The sequence below is a fragment of the Mesocricetus auratus genome, unplaced genomic scaffold, assembly GCF_017639785.1.
Source record: "Mesocricetus auratus isolate SY011 unplaced genomic scaffold, BCM_Maur_2.0 Super-Scaffold_100006, whole genome shotgun sequence".
Classification (NCBI taxonomy): Eukaryota; Metazoa; Chordata; class Mammalia; order Rodentia; family Cricetidae; genus Mesocricetus; species Mesocricetus auratus.
In genome coordinates, this window is record NW_024429190.1 from 16,539,568 (window position 1) to 16,554,164 (window position 14,597).

General features: G+C 46.9%; 1 protein-coding gene across 3 annotated transcripts in view; it reads right to left on the minus strand.

The window, feature by feature from the left end:
* The window catches only part of Sorcs2 (sortilin related VPS10 domain containing receptor 2), a 366,206-nt gene extending 365,514 nt beyond the window's left edge, over positions 1–692 (minus strand). Inside the window, exon 1 of one of the 3 annotated variants that reach the window (XM_040746982.1) lies at positions 9–692. In XM_040746982.1, the coding sequence (XP_040602916.1) occupies positions 9–482 (474 nt within the window). In that variant the 5' untranslated portion in view covers positions 483–692. The remainder of the gene's footprint in view (positions 1–8) is intronic. The other 2 variants (XM_040746983.1, XM_040746984.1) reach the window with 2 other exon arrangements.
* Positions 693–14,597: the final 13,905 nt, after the last annotated feature.

The window sequence follows — 14,597 nt, forward strand, 5'->3', positions numbered from 1 at the left end:
TCACTTACGCTGCTGTTCTCTCCTGTCCAGTGCACCATTGCCTGGTTGTGTGTCGCGTCTCCCTTGAGCACGAACGACGTGCTGATGAGCGAGACCTGCGCGCGGGAAGCCGAACCGGCCACCGGAACCGCCCGCGCCCTGCGCCCCTTGCCTGGAGCTGGGGCGCCATCTGCGCTTGTACCCGAAGCAAGACCCGGACCATGACCCGAGGCGCTGGGCTCGGATCCTTGTGCCTGCCGATCCTCGCGATCGCCGGACTCCGGGTGTCCCGCGTGCAGCAGCCGGGTGACCTGCACGCTGGGACCCAGGCTCCCGGACTCGGGGGAGCTCCCCGCCGCCCCGCAGACAGCCACCAGCACCAGCACCACCAACACCAGCGGCCACAAGCGCGGCCAGCGCGGAGGCGGCGGAGCGTGGGACCTCGGGGCCGGCACAGTGAGGTCAGGACGTTTCGGGGCGCTCGGGATTCCCTGGTGCACCATGGTCTCCGGTAAGCAGCGGTGGGGCGGTGCGGGCGACACCGTGGCCGGGAGAGCTGGAGGGCGCTGGGAGCTCGAGCAGGAGCGCAGAGCAGAGAAAGGAGCCGGGAGGGAGGGAGCGCGGGAGGAGGGGACTCAAAGCCTCCACGCAGCCAAGAGAGCAGCGCCACCTGCTGGCCGCGCGCGAGTCACCGTAGCTCTGGGCCGGGCCGGGCCGGGCCGGGCTGGGCCAGACCAGGATGTCCTGAGCACAGATGCACTTCCAAGATCCCTTCCTTCCCTCACGGTGACTCCCAGCCTTACTCTAGATCCTCGTCTCCCTCCCTCTTTCCATCCTCCCTGCCTTTCTCAGGACGTTTACGGAGCACTTACACTTGGCCAGCCAGAGTTCCAGACACTTGGGGCACAACAGGGTGCAACAAAGAGAGGCAGGCCACACCCAAGTAGCCTGGTTAGAGGCCAGACAACTCCAGAGCAGCCCATCAGCAGAAGCAGTGACAGTGCCTCCTCTGGACGCTGCTGGAGAGGGTCGGGGATGGATGCCTGAGAGTCATGAAAACCAGTGGCCAGAAGAGAAGGACAAAGAGAGGTCCCAACCAGACAGCCTAGGCCACCGCTAGACCCAAAGCTCACCAAGTTCCCAGCCAAAGTCATTTGACCGCTTTAACTCAATGTCCAGGAAAGCAGCCATCTGCCATTCAGACCCGCTTGTGAGGGCAGGAGCCCTCCAAATAAGGCCAGGACTGCAGGTGAGCCCTGGCCCCTCCCTATCTCAATCTCAGGGTCCAGGTCACATTCCACTGCCTGCTGAGTCTCTTCACTTCAGAGAACCAAATCGAGTGGAGGACAAAGCATGCAGCAAAGTCTGAACTTGCCACCAGTACCCTCTCCAGGAGCTCCTGCTCAGAAGAGGCCAGGGCTGCCCCTACAGGGTGTCTAAGAAGGTCTCCTCCTGTGGAATGTGCTCGGGCTGCACCCTGATGTCAGCTTCCAACCTGAAATCCTCAGGAGCTGATGTCCAAAGTCGAGCGTGAAGGGAGGATGCACAGCTGCGGCAACATTTGGTCCTAGCAAAGAAAGGATGGTGAAGCTGTCGGTGAAGGGATGAAGGGGGGGGGGGGAGAGGATGGGAAACTAGCAGAGGATGCTCTGACTCCCAAGCTGCCTTTCCCAGCTGGTGGGAGGCGGCTCCAAGTCGCAACTGTAAGCCACCATTGCTGTGGTCTCCTCCGGCTTTGAATAAGTTTGGCTTTATTGCATTTTAATTTTTTTGTAAAGCTTCTAAATAATAAGAGAAAAACCTCATACTATGACGGACTACTAAACACCTACTACGTGCTGGGCATTTTCTTGGGTGCTTCTGTGCCTGGTAGGTTGCCACCGCAGGTTATCAATTGCCAGCTCATGGCCAGAACAGGTAGTGGATAGAACCATGCCCATTTACAAATGAGAAAACACACTCAGAAGTTCAGTTCCAGCCTGAAGTCACCTAGCCAGTGCGTGTCAGGGACCAGATTTCAACCCAGGTGCTCTGATCCGAGGTGGCATCCTCTGTACCACCCATACCTCTCATCACCTGGGAATAGGGTTCTGGAATACTACTCCACTCAGAAACTCAACCCCAGAGGATGGAACCAGACAGGGGGGAGATGGGAACCACGCTGGCCACCGCAGCCTACCTGAGACAGGTCACAGAGACTTGGTCAAGGCCCCCCATGAATAGAGGAGGCAGTCCAAGCCTGGAATACAGGTGTGATGTCCTGCCAGTGCTCTTTCCAGAACAATCTGTTGCCTCTCTACTCCAGTGAGGCTAAAGGAATTTGAGAGAGTATGGCTAGTTCATCTATTCCATGAACCCACAGCCCAAAGCAGTTGGGATCATTCAGTTTACTGCTATGGCTGGACCCAGGGACAAAGATGAAGGAGAGGAGGCTCGGGCCCAGGAAAATGGTCAGATACTAAATATCTCAGCTACTAGCTGGCACCGGGAAAAAAGAAAGCTGCTGTGTGATGAAGGGTGAAGGGAGCAGGGGTGGAGGATGCCCCACTTATTGCGAGGAAACAGAACTGTCAACCAAGGAAGCAAGGGTCAAGATGGAGCCAGTCACAGCCATGACAGGTGCTGTCGTGGCAGAGGGAAGAGCCCTTGAGCGGTGATCCCACTGGTGGGCCCAGGAGTAGCTCAGTTGGTATTCAGAGGCTGATGGTGTGTGGCTGGAGTGTTTGAAGCAGGGGAGTGAGGTTACTGGTTTTTTGACAGCCGCCACCCTGGCCGTGAGGACAGGCACAGAGACCCAGAAGGAACTGCCGCAAAGGGCTAGAGAGAGTCTGGAAAGAGGAGGGAATAAAGGAAAACTCTACAGAGACCTGTCACCGCACTTCCAGGAACTTCCCACTTCCTTGATTCATCTTCCTCAGAGACCAGAGGAAAGACTTGGGGACACACAGGCGCAAGAGGAAAGGAGGAGAGTAGAGAGAACTGACTGGCCACCTCTAGGCATCGAGTCTGATGTCTCCACTGGAGTAAGAGGGAGCACCATCAGCAATGAATGCCAGGGTGGCCAGAGGCTCAGCAGACAGAGGGATGTGAAGGGCGGATGGGATGCCTTTCCTAAAGTCTAGCAGGAGTCTAGGGTCCAAGCACATGCGGGAGCTGTGATTCAGCACAGACCCTCCAAGGGAATCAGAGAAATGCAATTCTCTTCAGGGCTGTAAAGCTCCTGGTATTCAAAATACAGAGGTCCTGAGACAGAGACTGCCCCGGACATCCTCCCCACCAGCTCAGCTCCATGCTCCACACCCCAGTGAAGACCAGAGTTTGATCCTGCTCCTGGGACCTCACAGCCTCACAGGCAGTGACACTAAGCGGGTACTCCAAGGGAAGGGACTGGGAGTCGATCCAGCAATGACCTCGGGATCTGGTCCTGAATGTCCACTGTAGGCCAACCTGGCTCCAGGTGGACTCACTCACCAAACTCATACATCCCAGACCACAGGGAATGTGTCTCCACAGGAAGCTCACATGGAACTCAGCCGGGGACCCTGGTTATCCAGTGTCCCACTTCCCCAGGTACTGCAACTCCACCTGGTCCTCAGATGTCTCACTGTCAAACAGACCCAGCCTGCCATGACCTTGAGCTTCTCAAAGTGCAGTGCCTGGGTGAGCATGTGCAACGTTTTCAGGGAACTGGTGAAAAATGCAGGCTCCTGGCGCCACACAGACCTAGAAAAAACAAAAGACCCAGGTTGTGATCCAGGGCCTAGGTCTTAGCACATCACTGGTAGATCTCAAACACCCCAAACTTGAAAGCTGACCTTATCCCAGTGTCCCAGGCTGCATTTTAGACTTGCCTTGGCAACTTGAGGAACATTCCAACACTGGGGTCTCGCTCCAGGCCTCATGTTTTCTGTTGGAATCCCAGCATCCAGTCATCTTAAGCTCCCGGGGTGATCTGACTGTGCCTCCAATACAGACCCCTGTCCCCATCATTTTCCCTCAGTGCTGGGTGAAACATAGGGCTTTGCACAGGCCAGACACATGCCCACCCCAGGTCTGAATTGACGAGGTCAGCCCTGATTAATGACATGGACTTTCTTCTTCTTCTTCTTCTTCTTCTTCTTCTTCTTCTTCTTCTTCTTCTTCTTCTTCTTCTTCTTCTTCTTCTTCTTCTTCCTCTTCCTCTTCCTCTTCCTCTTCCTCTTCCTCTTCTGCTTCTGCTTCTGCTTCTGCTTCTGCTTCTGCTTCTGCTTCTGCTTCTGCTTCTTCAAGACAGGGTCTGATGGCCTAGGCCTCACTCTGGACTGGACCTCACTATTTAACATGACTTCGAACTCACAGGAACCCACCTCCCTCTGACTTCAAAGGGCTGGAATCAAGAGCATGCTACACCACGGCTGGTCCCAGGGATGGATTTTTATAAGAAGTCAGGGGAGATGGGGATGATGGTGTAGACTCAGCATCAAGGAGTCTGGATAGCAGATCTAAAGTCAACCTGGGCTACAAAGAAAGACCCAACAACCGACCCCCAAAAAGTAAAAAGGGGAGAAAATAGAGGAAGGGGGAGAAAACAAGAGAGGACGGGAGGGAAGAAGACAAATAGAACAAAAGTTTAAGGTAAAATAAAGGATGATTTAGGAAGACTAAAGAGTTCAGGAGATAATGAATATTAAGGGATTGGAACATAGTAGAACCTTGACCGAGAGCAGAACTCAGCTGAGTCCTGACTTTCTGGTGGCAAACCCTGTCCCCTGCCAGTCCTGTGACTATACTGTGTCCCAGAAGGAGGAGGGATGCTGTCTTTTGTACACTAATCATTGCACTGGCTCATTAAAAGTCACAGCTTGCCAAAGGTCTGTAGAGGTGATATCTTAGTCTTTATACACATGAGAAGTTAAAACTGTGCATCGCCCCAAGTGGGGCCAATCTCAGAGACGGGAAAGGGACCCGAGAGTGAGTGCCACATGAAACAAGGAATTCAACCAAGGAGAGGCCCCTGGGGCACACCCCATATCTTTCTGCTGTCTCTGGCAGTAGTGAGCAGCAGAGATATCTCCTTAGGACTCCTAAGGATAAAAGGCAATAGCTCTGAGCCAGGAGGATCAAGCGCAACATCTCCTCATCAGGTTGTCAGGGGCAACAGAGCAAGGCAGCAGGGACAGCAGTAGGTCAGATCCTTAACTGGGATCAGGAGTCGGAGTGTGGCGCAGAACAGGCACCTCGGTGAGCCAATAAAGAGAGTAGAGACAGGAGAAAGGTGGGCTCTGCCATTCTGTGGTGTGCTAAATTTTAAAGGGCTTGCTTTGTGGTGGAGCCAGGGACTCCTTGACCCTTGGAACACACATGTGTGGGCCAGCCAGCCCTGGTGCTAATGAGAGGCATGGTTAATGCACTGCACAAGGAACATGTTCATTTCTTCCATTCGCCAGCTGTTCACAGAGCATCTGTGTTGTGCCTGGCACTGTTTAGGGCCACAGGAAGATGGCAAGGGACTAACCAGGCAAAATCCCTGCCTCCTTGGGCTTGCATGCTGACAGCTGCTCAGACAAGGAAGAATGATAAGGGACAGTCAGAGTTCAAGCCTGGAAGCAGAGAGAGGCTGAAGGCATGTGTGTGTGCATTCTCCTCACACACACACACACACACACACACACACACACACACGCGCGCTCCCGCTTCCCCTTTCACTTCCAGGACACATCCCAGGCTGCCTACTAGAATTGCCTCTTAGAGTGACCCAGCCTCCAATCACAGTGGAGTCCCACTTGCCATTCATATAAACAAGTCTCTGTACCATGTTCCAGAAGCCATTTAGAAAATGATATCTGCCATGTGTGCTGTTAAAATGTCCACAATAGTGGGATAGCCCTAGGTTGTTCCACTGACATCCCTATGAGGTAGAGTCCATGTCAGTTCTTTTTGACACCTCCCCTAAAGCCACAGAGAGCATTCGTTTACAAAACAAGCATTTACTGGGCACCACGTTCTGCATAAGAGTAGCCACTCCTCACCCACACCCCTACCCACATCCTGCCACAACCACCATCACCCTACCCTTCCCCCCACACATAAGCATGCTTTGTCCCTCCATCATCTCCAAGTCTCTCCAGTCGTATACTTTGGGTCTCTGACTCCCCATCTGTCAAAAGAGAGGATGGGTTATCTTAGAACTCTAGAGATCCTCTGGGGCCCTCTTCAGACGGAAGTTGCTGCCAACTCTCTGCCTGTCTTAAGAAGTCATGTGACTTTGCACACTAAGGACTTGCAAGGTAATGCAACTTAAAACCCTACTTGACTTCGCTTGATTCCATTGTTTCCCCAACTTTTTGACCCTGTAGCTCTTTATTTCTGTTTAACAGCTACAAACACCCTGGAGAACGCAGGCCATTATGGAAATACGTGCTGAATGTGGCTGAAGGAAGACTAAGAAGGATTTATTCTGCCTGAGGAACTGGCGTTCAAAAAAAATACAATGTGCATTGAATGATGGAGTCAGGACCCAGTGGAAGCAAAACACACACACACACACACACACAACACAATACACACACAGACATGTACACACACCACACCATACCACACACACAGGTGCATGGAAGTGAGTAGGGAGGCTCCCAGCTGCCCAGGAAGCAGAAGTGAGTCTCTTGGTAGAGGCCAGCCTCCAGGAAGACAGCCCCAGAGCCTTCAGGTCTCCAAACTAAGGTGCCTAGGTTTTATTCTGAAGTCAAAGAGAACCTTCTAGTGTTTTTACAAATAGCAATCACACGATCAGATCTGTGATTTGGAAAGTGAGTTCTAGCAGCTTCTAAAGGCTGGAGGGAACAGAGAGCAGAGGAGTCAGGACAAGGCTAGGGCCAGGAGCAATGAGATGTGAGCAGGAGGAGAGGCGAGCAGAGAAGGGGATAGGGGAACCCCAGGACCTGAACTGTACAGGATGAGAATGAGAAGGCAGCCAGGGGACCCTGTGGTGTTTGATAACACCCTCTGTCTGGAGCACACCTACGTGAAGAAGGTGCCAGTGTGTCTTGGTATGGCTTTTGCAGTGTCTGTGAGTCTTCCTGGTGGGATAAGCTGGGAGTAGCCAGGTGGGACTGCCATGCCAAACTAGCCTCAGGTCTCAGTGTGCATCCCAAGAAAAGTTCATTTTATCCTTTCCCAAAGTCTGGTGTCAATGAAAAAAAGACAAGGGTCCTGCCTCTATCTTTAGCTTTGCTTTCTAGAACCTGTAGCTTTGAGATCACAGATGACAGTTGTGATTTTGAGATCACAGATGACAGAAAAGAGAGAGCCAGTGAACTCCAAGATGCTCCAGGGTTCCTCCACAATTCATATCACACAAGGTGGGGCTAGCATGGGAGGCTGAGAGGCATACAGCATGGGACATCACAGGCATTGATACCACACCCCACTAGGGAGAGCTCAGAAGCTCTTCGGGAATGGCTGAAGACTCATGACTGCTGGAGGTCGACGACAGGACTAAGCAGGAAGCACCTAAGATCCTCCAAGGCTGTGTCTAGGGACTTACGACTCCTGGAGGTCAATGGGAAGACTAAGAAGGAAGCACTCAAAGGCTGTCTAGGTACTTTGGGAGATGACTCAGGAGTTAGTGCAAAGCTCCTGTTTCCAGAGATCCAATTACTTGCCATTTAGAAAGAACAACCCCATCCTCCACTGAGCCTCCTGGTTCCCACACTGGCAGCCAGGAGCATTTGGCAAGGTCTGTGCACACTGCAGCTCTGGAGCTCACCACCAAGCCTCCCCATTCTAGATTCCTCTGGAGGAGTCTTCCAGAGCCCTCCACTCTCATAGGCATTTGAGCAGCCTCGTGGTGCTCTTGTTTGTGAGATTCATTTCAGAAATCATAAGTTTTGCTATCAAATTACTCCATGTGAAACTGATGCTGACTTAAACTGCTTCCAGGTTTAAGAATTCTCATCATAAAAATTTGGTAGAAAATCATGACTTGAGCAATTTCAGATTGGGGGTTGACTAAAACTCATTTTCCTCAGAACAACTTCTTTAATAAAAAGGAGTGAGCAGGCACAGGTTATGTCTTCAAATCATATCTGTGAGGCTAGGCAAAGGGACCCCATTCTGAGGCTGTAGGAGTCATGGGATACCCAGTTTTTGTTCACCATAGCAGATACTTGTATTTTGAGGTGGGTAGGTGGATGGATGGATGGATGGATGGATGGATGGATGGATGGATGGGAAAGTAGGTGGGTGGGTGGATGGATGGAAAGGTAGGTGGGTGGGTGGATGGATAAGTTGGTGCGGGGTGGATGGACGGATGGATGGATGGAAGGAAGGATAAGTAGGGGGAAATGGGAATGTGGCTGGGTAGATGAATGAATGAGTGAGTGGGTGTATGGATGGATGATAAATGGATGGATGGTGAACAAGTGTATAGATAGATGAGTGGGTAAATGGATAGATGGATAGATAATGGGTGGATGAATGGATGGTTAGGTAAATGGATCAGTAGATGGACAGGTAAATGGATGAATGCACAGATTATGAGTGAGTCGGTGAACTGGTAGAGAGATGAACAATGGATGGTGTGTGGAAAGATGGATGGGTGGATGGATGGATGGATGGATGGATGGATGGATGGATGGTTGGTTGGATGGATGGATGAGTAAGTGGGTAAGGATGAAAGGGTGATAGGGGACAAGTAGGTGGATATGCCTGTCACCTAGAAGTTTTCTAGATCTTAACTCTCAGCTACAGTTAGTGCTGTAACCAGCCATGTGTTCTATAGGGAAGAGCCCTGAGCTGGGAGTTGAGTGTCCTGTCTCCTCTGACATCCTAAAATCCCTCCCCTGAGAGATGCCACAATGTTCCTCCTCAAATAATGGACAGCCTTGGCCAGGACATCTTTCAGCCTCATATTCAGCCACTGCTTCCTACTTCATCCTCCCTAACGATCTCATCTCTGCCCAAAACACTTCCTACTCAGAAACACCTCTGGGATGCAGCACACATGCTTATGATCAAATGTGAGGTTGGCAAATCCTCCCCAAAGCTGCACAGGATTGATAGAGACACTATCTCCACGCTCTGGAATCATACAGCAGTGCTCCAGGCTGGGGAGGTTTACGCCTGAGAGCCTCAGACCTTCAGGGAGAGAGGGTGGAGTATAGAGGACTCTGGCCCAAGGCCTTTTCCATATCCCTTTCCTGCTGGGCATACCTGGTGGATTCTTTCCCAGGAAACATGCAGCAGGAGCCATACATGTTGCATTCTAGTGAATCCCCAAAATCTACACCTGAGAGCAGCGTGCCTATGCAGTGACACTGGCCTTGAAAGTGACAGCCTGAGAGGCTGTGTAACATGACTGTGCACTGGTGTAGTGGAGCCTGAAGAGGACGCCAGTGAGTGCCGGGTTCTAGCTGATCCTAAGGCTGAGTAAAGCATGCAGCAAATGAAGATTCCAGCAAGAGGAAGCAGCCAAGCAGACTGGACACATCTGAGTTCTGAATGCTCCCTTCCCACACAAAGCCCTTGGCAATGTATAGAAGGCTGACAAGACCTAAGTGTCTGAAGCTAGCCTGGTCTCTGAGTTATGCAGACACAGGGCACAATGGCCAACTTAAGCTTAGGGGAAAAAATACCCCAAGCACTAGTAGCAACATAGCAAAGAGATAACGCCACAGTTAGCACAGGCATCCATGAAGGGAATTACCATGCCTTGATGCCAAGTGTTACTAAAACATGAGAAATGCAAAGAAATGGAAATACTATCTGTTCTCTGCAGGGATGGAGGTCTACAAATGTTGGACTTCGCAAGAAACACACCAAAAAAAACCCAGAAATTGTTATTGACAACCATAAATCAATAAGCTGAGTCTCAATAAATACAGGAAAACCAACATTAAAGAAACAAAATTTCTAAGATTGACAAATATAGTAATATGGAAAACACACTGAACTGCTTCAACAACAGATGTGAAAGAGCAGAAAAAATGGTGAAATTGAAGGAATAAAGGCTTTCCATGACCACGAACACAGGGAGGAAAACAGATCATCCTTCACTGCTTACGAGACAGCATCCATACACAAGTACATTAAGTAAGAAAAACCCAGACAAGCAGAGAGAAAGGAAGGTGCTAAAAGAATATATAAAAGAACCACGGTGAAATTTCCTAAGGCTGATGTAAACTTTTAAATGTCTAAACAATCCTGCTACTTCCATACAGGCTAAATAAATGATTACATAAGTGCATCACAACTGAACAAGGGAAAAACACAGAAAAGCATGAGGAAGCAAGAGTAAAACAATTCATCGTATATCGAGGAACAATAATATAATTAACAGCCTTTTGTGGGGGGATGGTAGGACAGAAGGCTATAGAATAGCTATAAAAAAAAACGTCAATTAAAAAATCAATACCCAGAAACACTATCCTATCAAAATGAAAGTGGGGGGGGAAAGCAATACAAAAAACAATAGTGTTTTAAAGAAATAATGAAAACTATTGGTAGAATTCCTTGCTAGTAAACATGCTTTGCCAAAAATAAAAAGATAATAAATAAATGTCGAAAGTCCATCAGACAGAAAGACTTGGGAGGGCTAAGTGCAGTCCACAAGAAGAGTCAGGGAACACGAGGAATGGTAACTGTGAAAGCTGATGTGAAACACTCTCAATTCCAGACTTCTTTGGAATTAGTTTAAAGATACAGGCAACAAGTCTAGCACATAGATGGGTAAGAAGAGACACACATCGAAACAAATCTTTAAAAGTTAGTGTTGATCTGACAAGCTAAAAGTGCTTTTGGTACACAGATTATTCAAGAATATAAATACATGGTGTCCTAGTTAGGGTTGCTGTGGCTATGATGAAACACCATAATCAAAGCAACTTGAGGAGAAAACTGTTTATTTGGCTCACATTTCCATATCACTGTTCCTCATAGAAGGAAATCAGGATAGGAACTCAAACAGAACAGGATCCCAGAGGGAGGAGCTGATGCAGAGGCCATGGAGGGGGTGCTTCTTACTGGCTTGTTTCCCCTGGCTTGCTAAGTCTGCTTTCTTATAGCAACCAGGACCACCTGCCATGAATGGAACCACTCACAATGGGCTGGACCCTCCCCCAACAATCGCTAATCAAGAAAATGCCCTACAGGCTTGCCTATAATCTAATCTTATGGAGGCATTTTCTCAACCTCAATCCTATGGAGGTTCTCTATCCTCAAATATATAACTTGTATAAGGATGACATAAAACTAGTCATCACATATAGCTTTTTAAAAAGCAAGAAATAAAATCAGACATTAAAAATATTTAATATGGGTTAGAGAGATGAATCAGAGGTTGAATACTGACTGTTCTTCCAGAGGTCCTGAATTCAATGAGATGGTAGCTCACAACCATCTATAATGAGATCTGATACCTTCTAGCATGCAGGCAGACAAGCAGACAGAACACTATATATACACACAAGCCAGGTGTTGGAGGCACACGCCTTTAGTCCCAGCACTCGGGAGGCAGAGGCAAGAGGATCTCTGTGAGTTCGAGACCAGCCTGGTCTACAGAGCGAGTTCCAGGAAGCCTCCAAAACAATACAGAGAAACCCTGTCTTGAAAAAAAAACCCCAAAATATTTAATACAAAAACCAGTAAAAAAGGAATAGAAGAAAAAATAAGAGATATATACAAAGACAAAAATGGTGACTATAAACACAGTATGATACAAATCACACACTAAACATAAATAGCCTAAACATTCCCCAATCAAAGGCAGAGACTGTAAAGCTGGGAAAATAAATAAGGTATTACTAGATTCTATTTTTAAAAAAATAAAAATCCATGCACTGTGTTCAAAGATACAAGTCTATCAGAGACATAAGAATAGAGCTATAATATGCCATAAATGTACTAACTACAATAATTCTAATGTTTAACAAAATAAACTGAAAGACAAGAATACTACTAGCCACAAAGAGAGTCATTTTCAATGGCCAGTGGCTCAAAACATTAAAAAGATAGAAAAAATTACAAACACATTCACCCTTAATACAACAGCCTCAAACTATGCAAATAGAAGTCTTTTGCAGTTTTACAGAAATCAGATTATCTCTTCAATAACTTATGAGATAATTAAGTGAGGAAAATCATCAAGACAACATAAGATTGGAGCACCTTCTCTTTCATCCTACACTAACTGAGTCATGGCTACAGGTATATTCTCCTTACACACACATGGGTCACCCTCTAAGAATGTGAAGATGTGAATAAGCCCCAGTGAATGTAAAAAGACTGAACTCATGAGAACCGTAATCTCTGGCAATGCTGCAGCCAAAAAAGACCAAAAGTCCAAAGTTGAAAGCCACACTTCTAAATAACTCCCAAGTTAAAAAAGAAATCATGAGAGAAATTAGAAGAAATTTCAATGGGTATAAAATACTCACAGTATATGAAATTGTATAGACTTCTACAACTTTAAAGAAATAAAAATCTATATCTTTAAACACTGTGTCAGAAGTAGAAAGCAGAAAAATAGGGAAACCAATAAAACAAAAACAAAAGGGAATGCTAACAATATCATAAAATTGATAAACTTTTAACCAGATGAGAGAGGAAGTGAGAGAAAGAGAAACACAAACAGAATTTATAACAGGAATCAAAAAAGAGACATCACTACCAGTCCAACAAAAAACAGGTGAGTCATAAGTTCTATAAAGACAGCCAAGGGCAGTAGGGCAGGCTAGCAGTCACACAACCAAGTGACTGAGGCAGAAGGATTGTGAGTTTGAGAGTAGTCTGAGCTGCATAGCAACACTCTGGAAAGAAAGTGGTGGAGGGAAGAAAAAGGAAGAGTGTGTTCTATAAATAATTTTATGTTGATGAGTTAAACAAATTAAGACAAACAAGTGAATTTCCGGACATGCTCAAGGTATCCAAGTTGATTCAAGATGACAAATAAGAGTGAAATTGACAATTTAAAAGCTTTCCACAATGAAAAGCCAGACATGACTTCCCTGATGGATTCTGATAAATATCTAAGAAAAAAAAAAGAAACTTTTCAGGAAATAATGAAGGAACCATGCTAATCACCTGATGGCAAAACCTTATAAAAACACAGCAGGAAACCCAAAAAAAGAAAACCCTTTGCTAAGTGAAGACAAAAGTCCTTGGGAAAAGAAATACTGCAGACCCAATCAGCATTTCATCAAGACTCTGCCCAGGGAGAGTTAACCAGGAATATGGATGTTTGGCATTAGGGCATCAGCTAATGCAGCATCCCTCAAAGAGGAAACACCTATCTCAAAGAAAAGATATATGAAAAATTCAGTGCTCTTGTTGACCAAAGGTATTTTAATTTTATCTACAAAGGGAGCTTCCTCTGCCTGGTAAAGGGTATTGATAAAAACCCACAGCCAGTTTCATACTCAGTAGTGAAAAGAAAAAAAGAACATTAGCCCCTCGGAACAGAAGCAGGCATGTGTACAGTGTTCATCATCTTTAGTTTTAAAAGAGCTACCAGATGCTCAATAAGACAATAAGACAAAATAAATTTTCAATAGCAAATTAAACTATCTTTCTCATGGCTAAACTGACCTTTCATATAGAAAATTCTAATGTCCTCATTTTTTAAAAATTAGAACTACTAAAAAAGGCTAATAACATAGATGCCCCATAGTCTCAGGCATTTGAAAGTTTTGTTTCCAGTTGGGGTGCTGTTTGGGTAGGTTTAGGAGGTGTCCCTTGCTGGAGGAAGTCACTGGAGTGGCCTTTAAGGTTTCCATCCCCAGGCATTATCCCCAGTTCACTCTCTCTGATTCCTGTGGTTTAAGACATGAGCTCTCATCTTCTGCTCCAGCCACCATGTCTGCCTTCTGCTGCTTCCTCAGCCATCATGGACTCTGTCCCTCTAAAGTCAAAAGCCCAGATCAACTATAAGTTATCTCGGTTGTGGTATTTTATCACAGCAATAAAAAACTAACTAATACAGTAAGGTTGTGCAATATAAGGACAATATATAAAAATTAGCCCAAACAAGTTACTGTGCAAGGATTGTTTTCTTTCAAACAGCATCAAAATGAACAAAATACTTAGAAGGAAACTTAACAAAAGAACATCAGGAACTACATGAACATCCATAAACATTCATAAGGTTAACAGTCTTTGCTGCTGAGTTAGAGGTGTCAGTATTATCAAGATGGCGATTTCCACAGACTAATCTATAAAACCAACCCAATCTCTGTCAAGTTTTGTGGGCTTTTAATAGTAGTTGATTAGCTAGTCTTGAATTTTAATGGAAAGACCAGAGATCTAGAGTTGTCAAAACAATCTTGAAAAGAAAAGCAAAACTGGAGGACCAGTGCAGTCTGACCCCTAAGCCACTGCCCACTCCCAAAGGTCAGGACAGCCGGCTATCCGCTGATGGGTTTTGAGGAAACTGATTTCTGGCCAAGGCTAAAATAACTCATTGCAGAAAGGACCAAATAGTTTCTGACTCTACAGAAAACTCTTAAAACTTAACAAGACTTGGAAAAAAGAAGAAAAGGGGCTGGAGAGATAGCTCAGCCGTTAAAGGCTAGGCTCACAACCAAAAATATAAGAAAAAAGAAGAAAAGAAATTTCAGGCCAGCAAGATGGCTCAGTGAGTAAAGAAC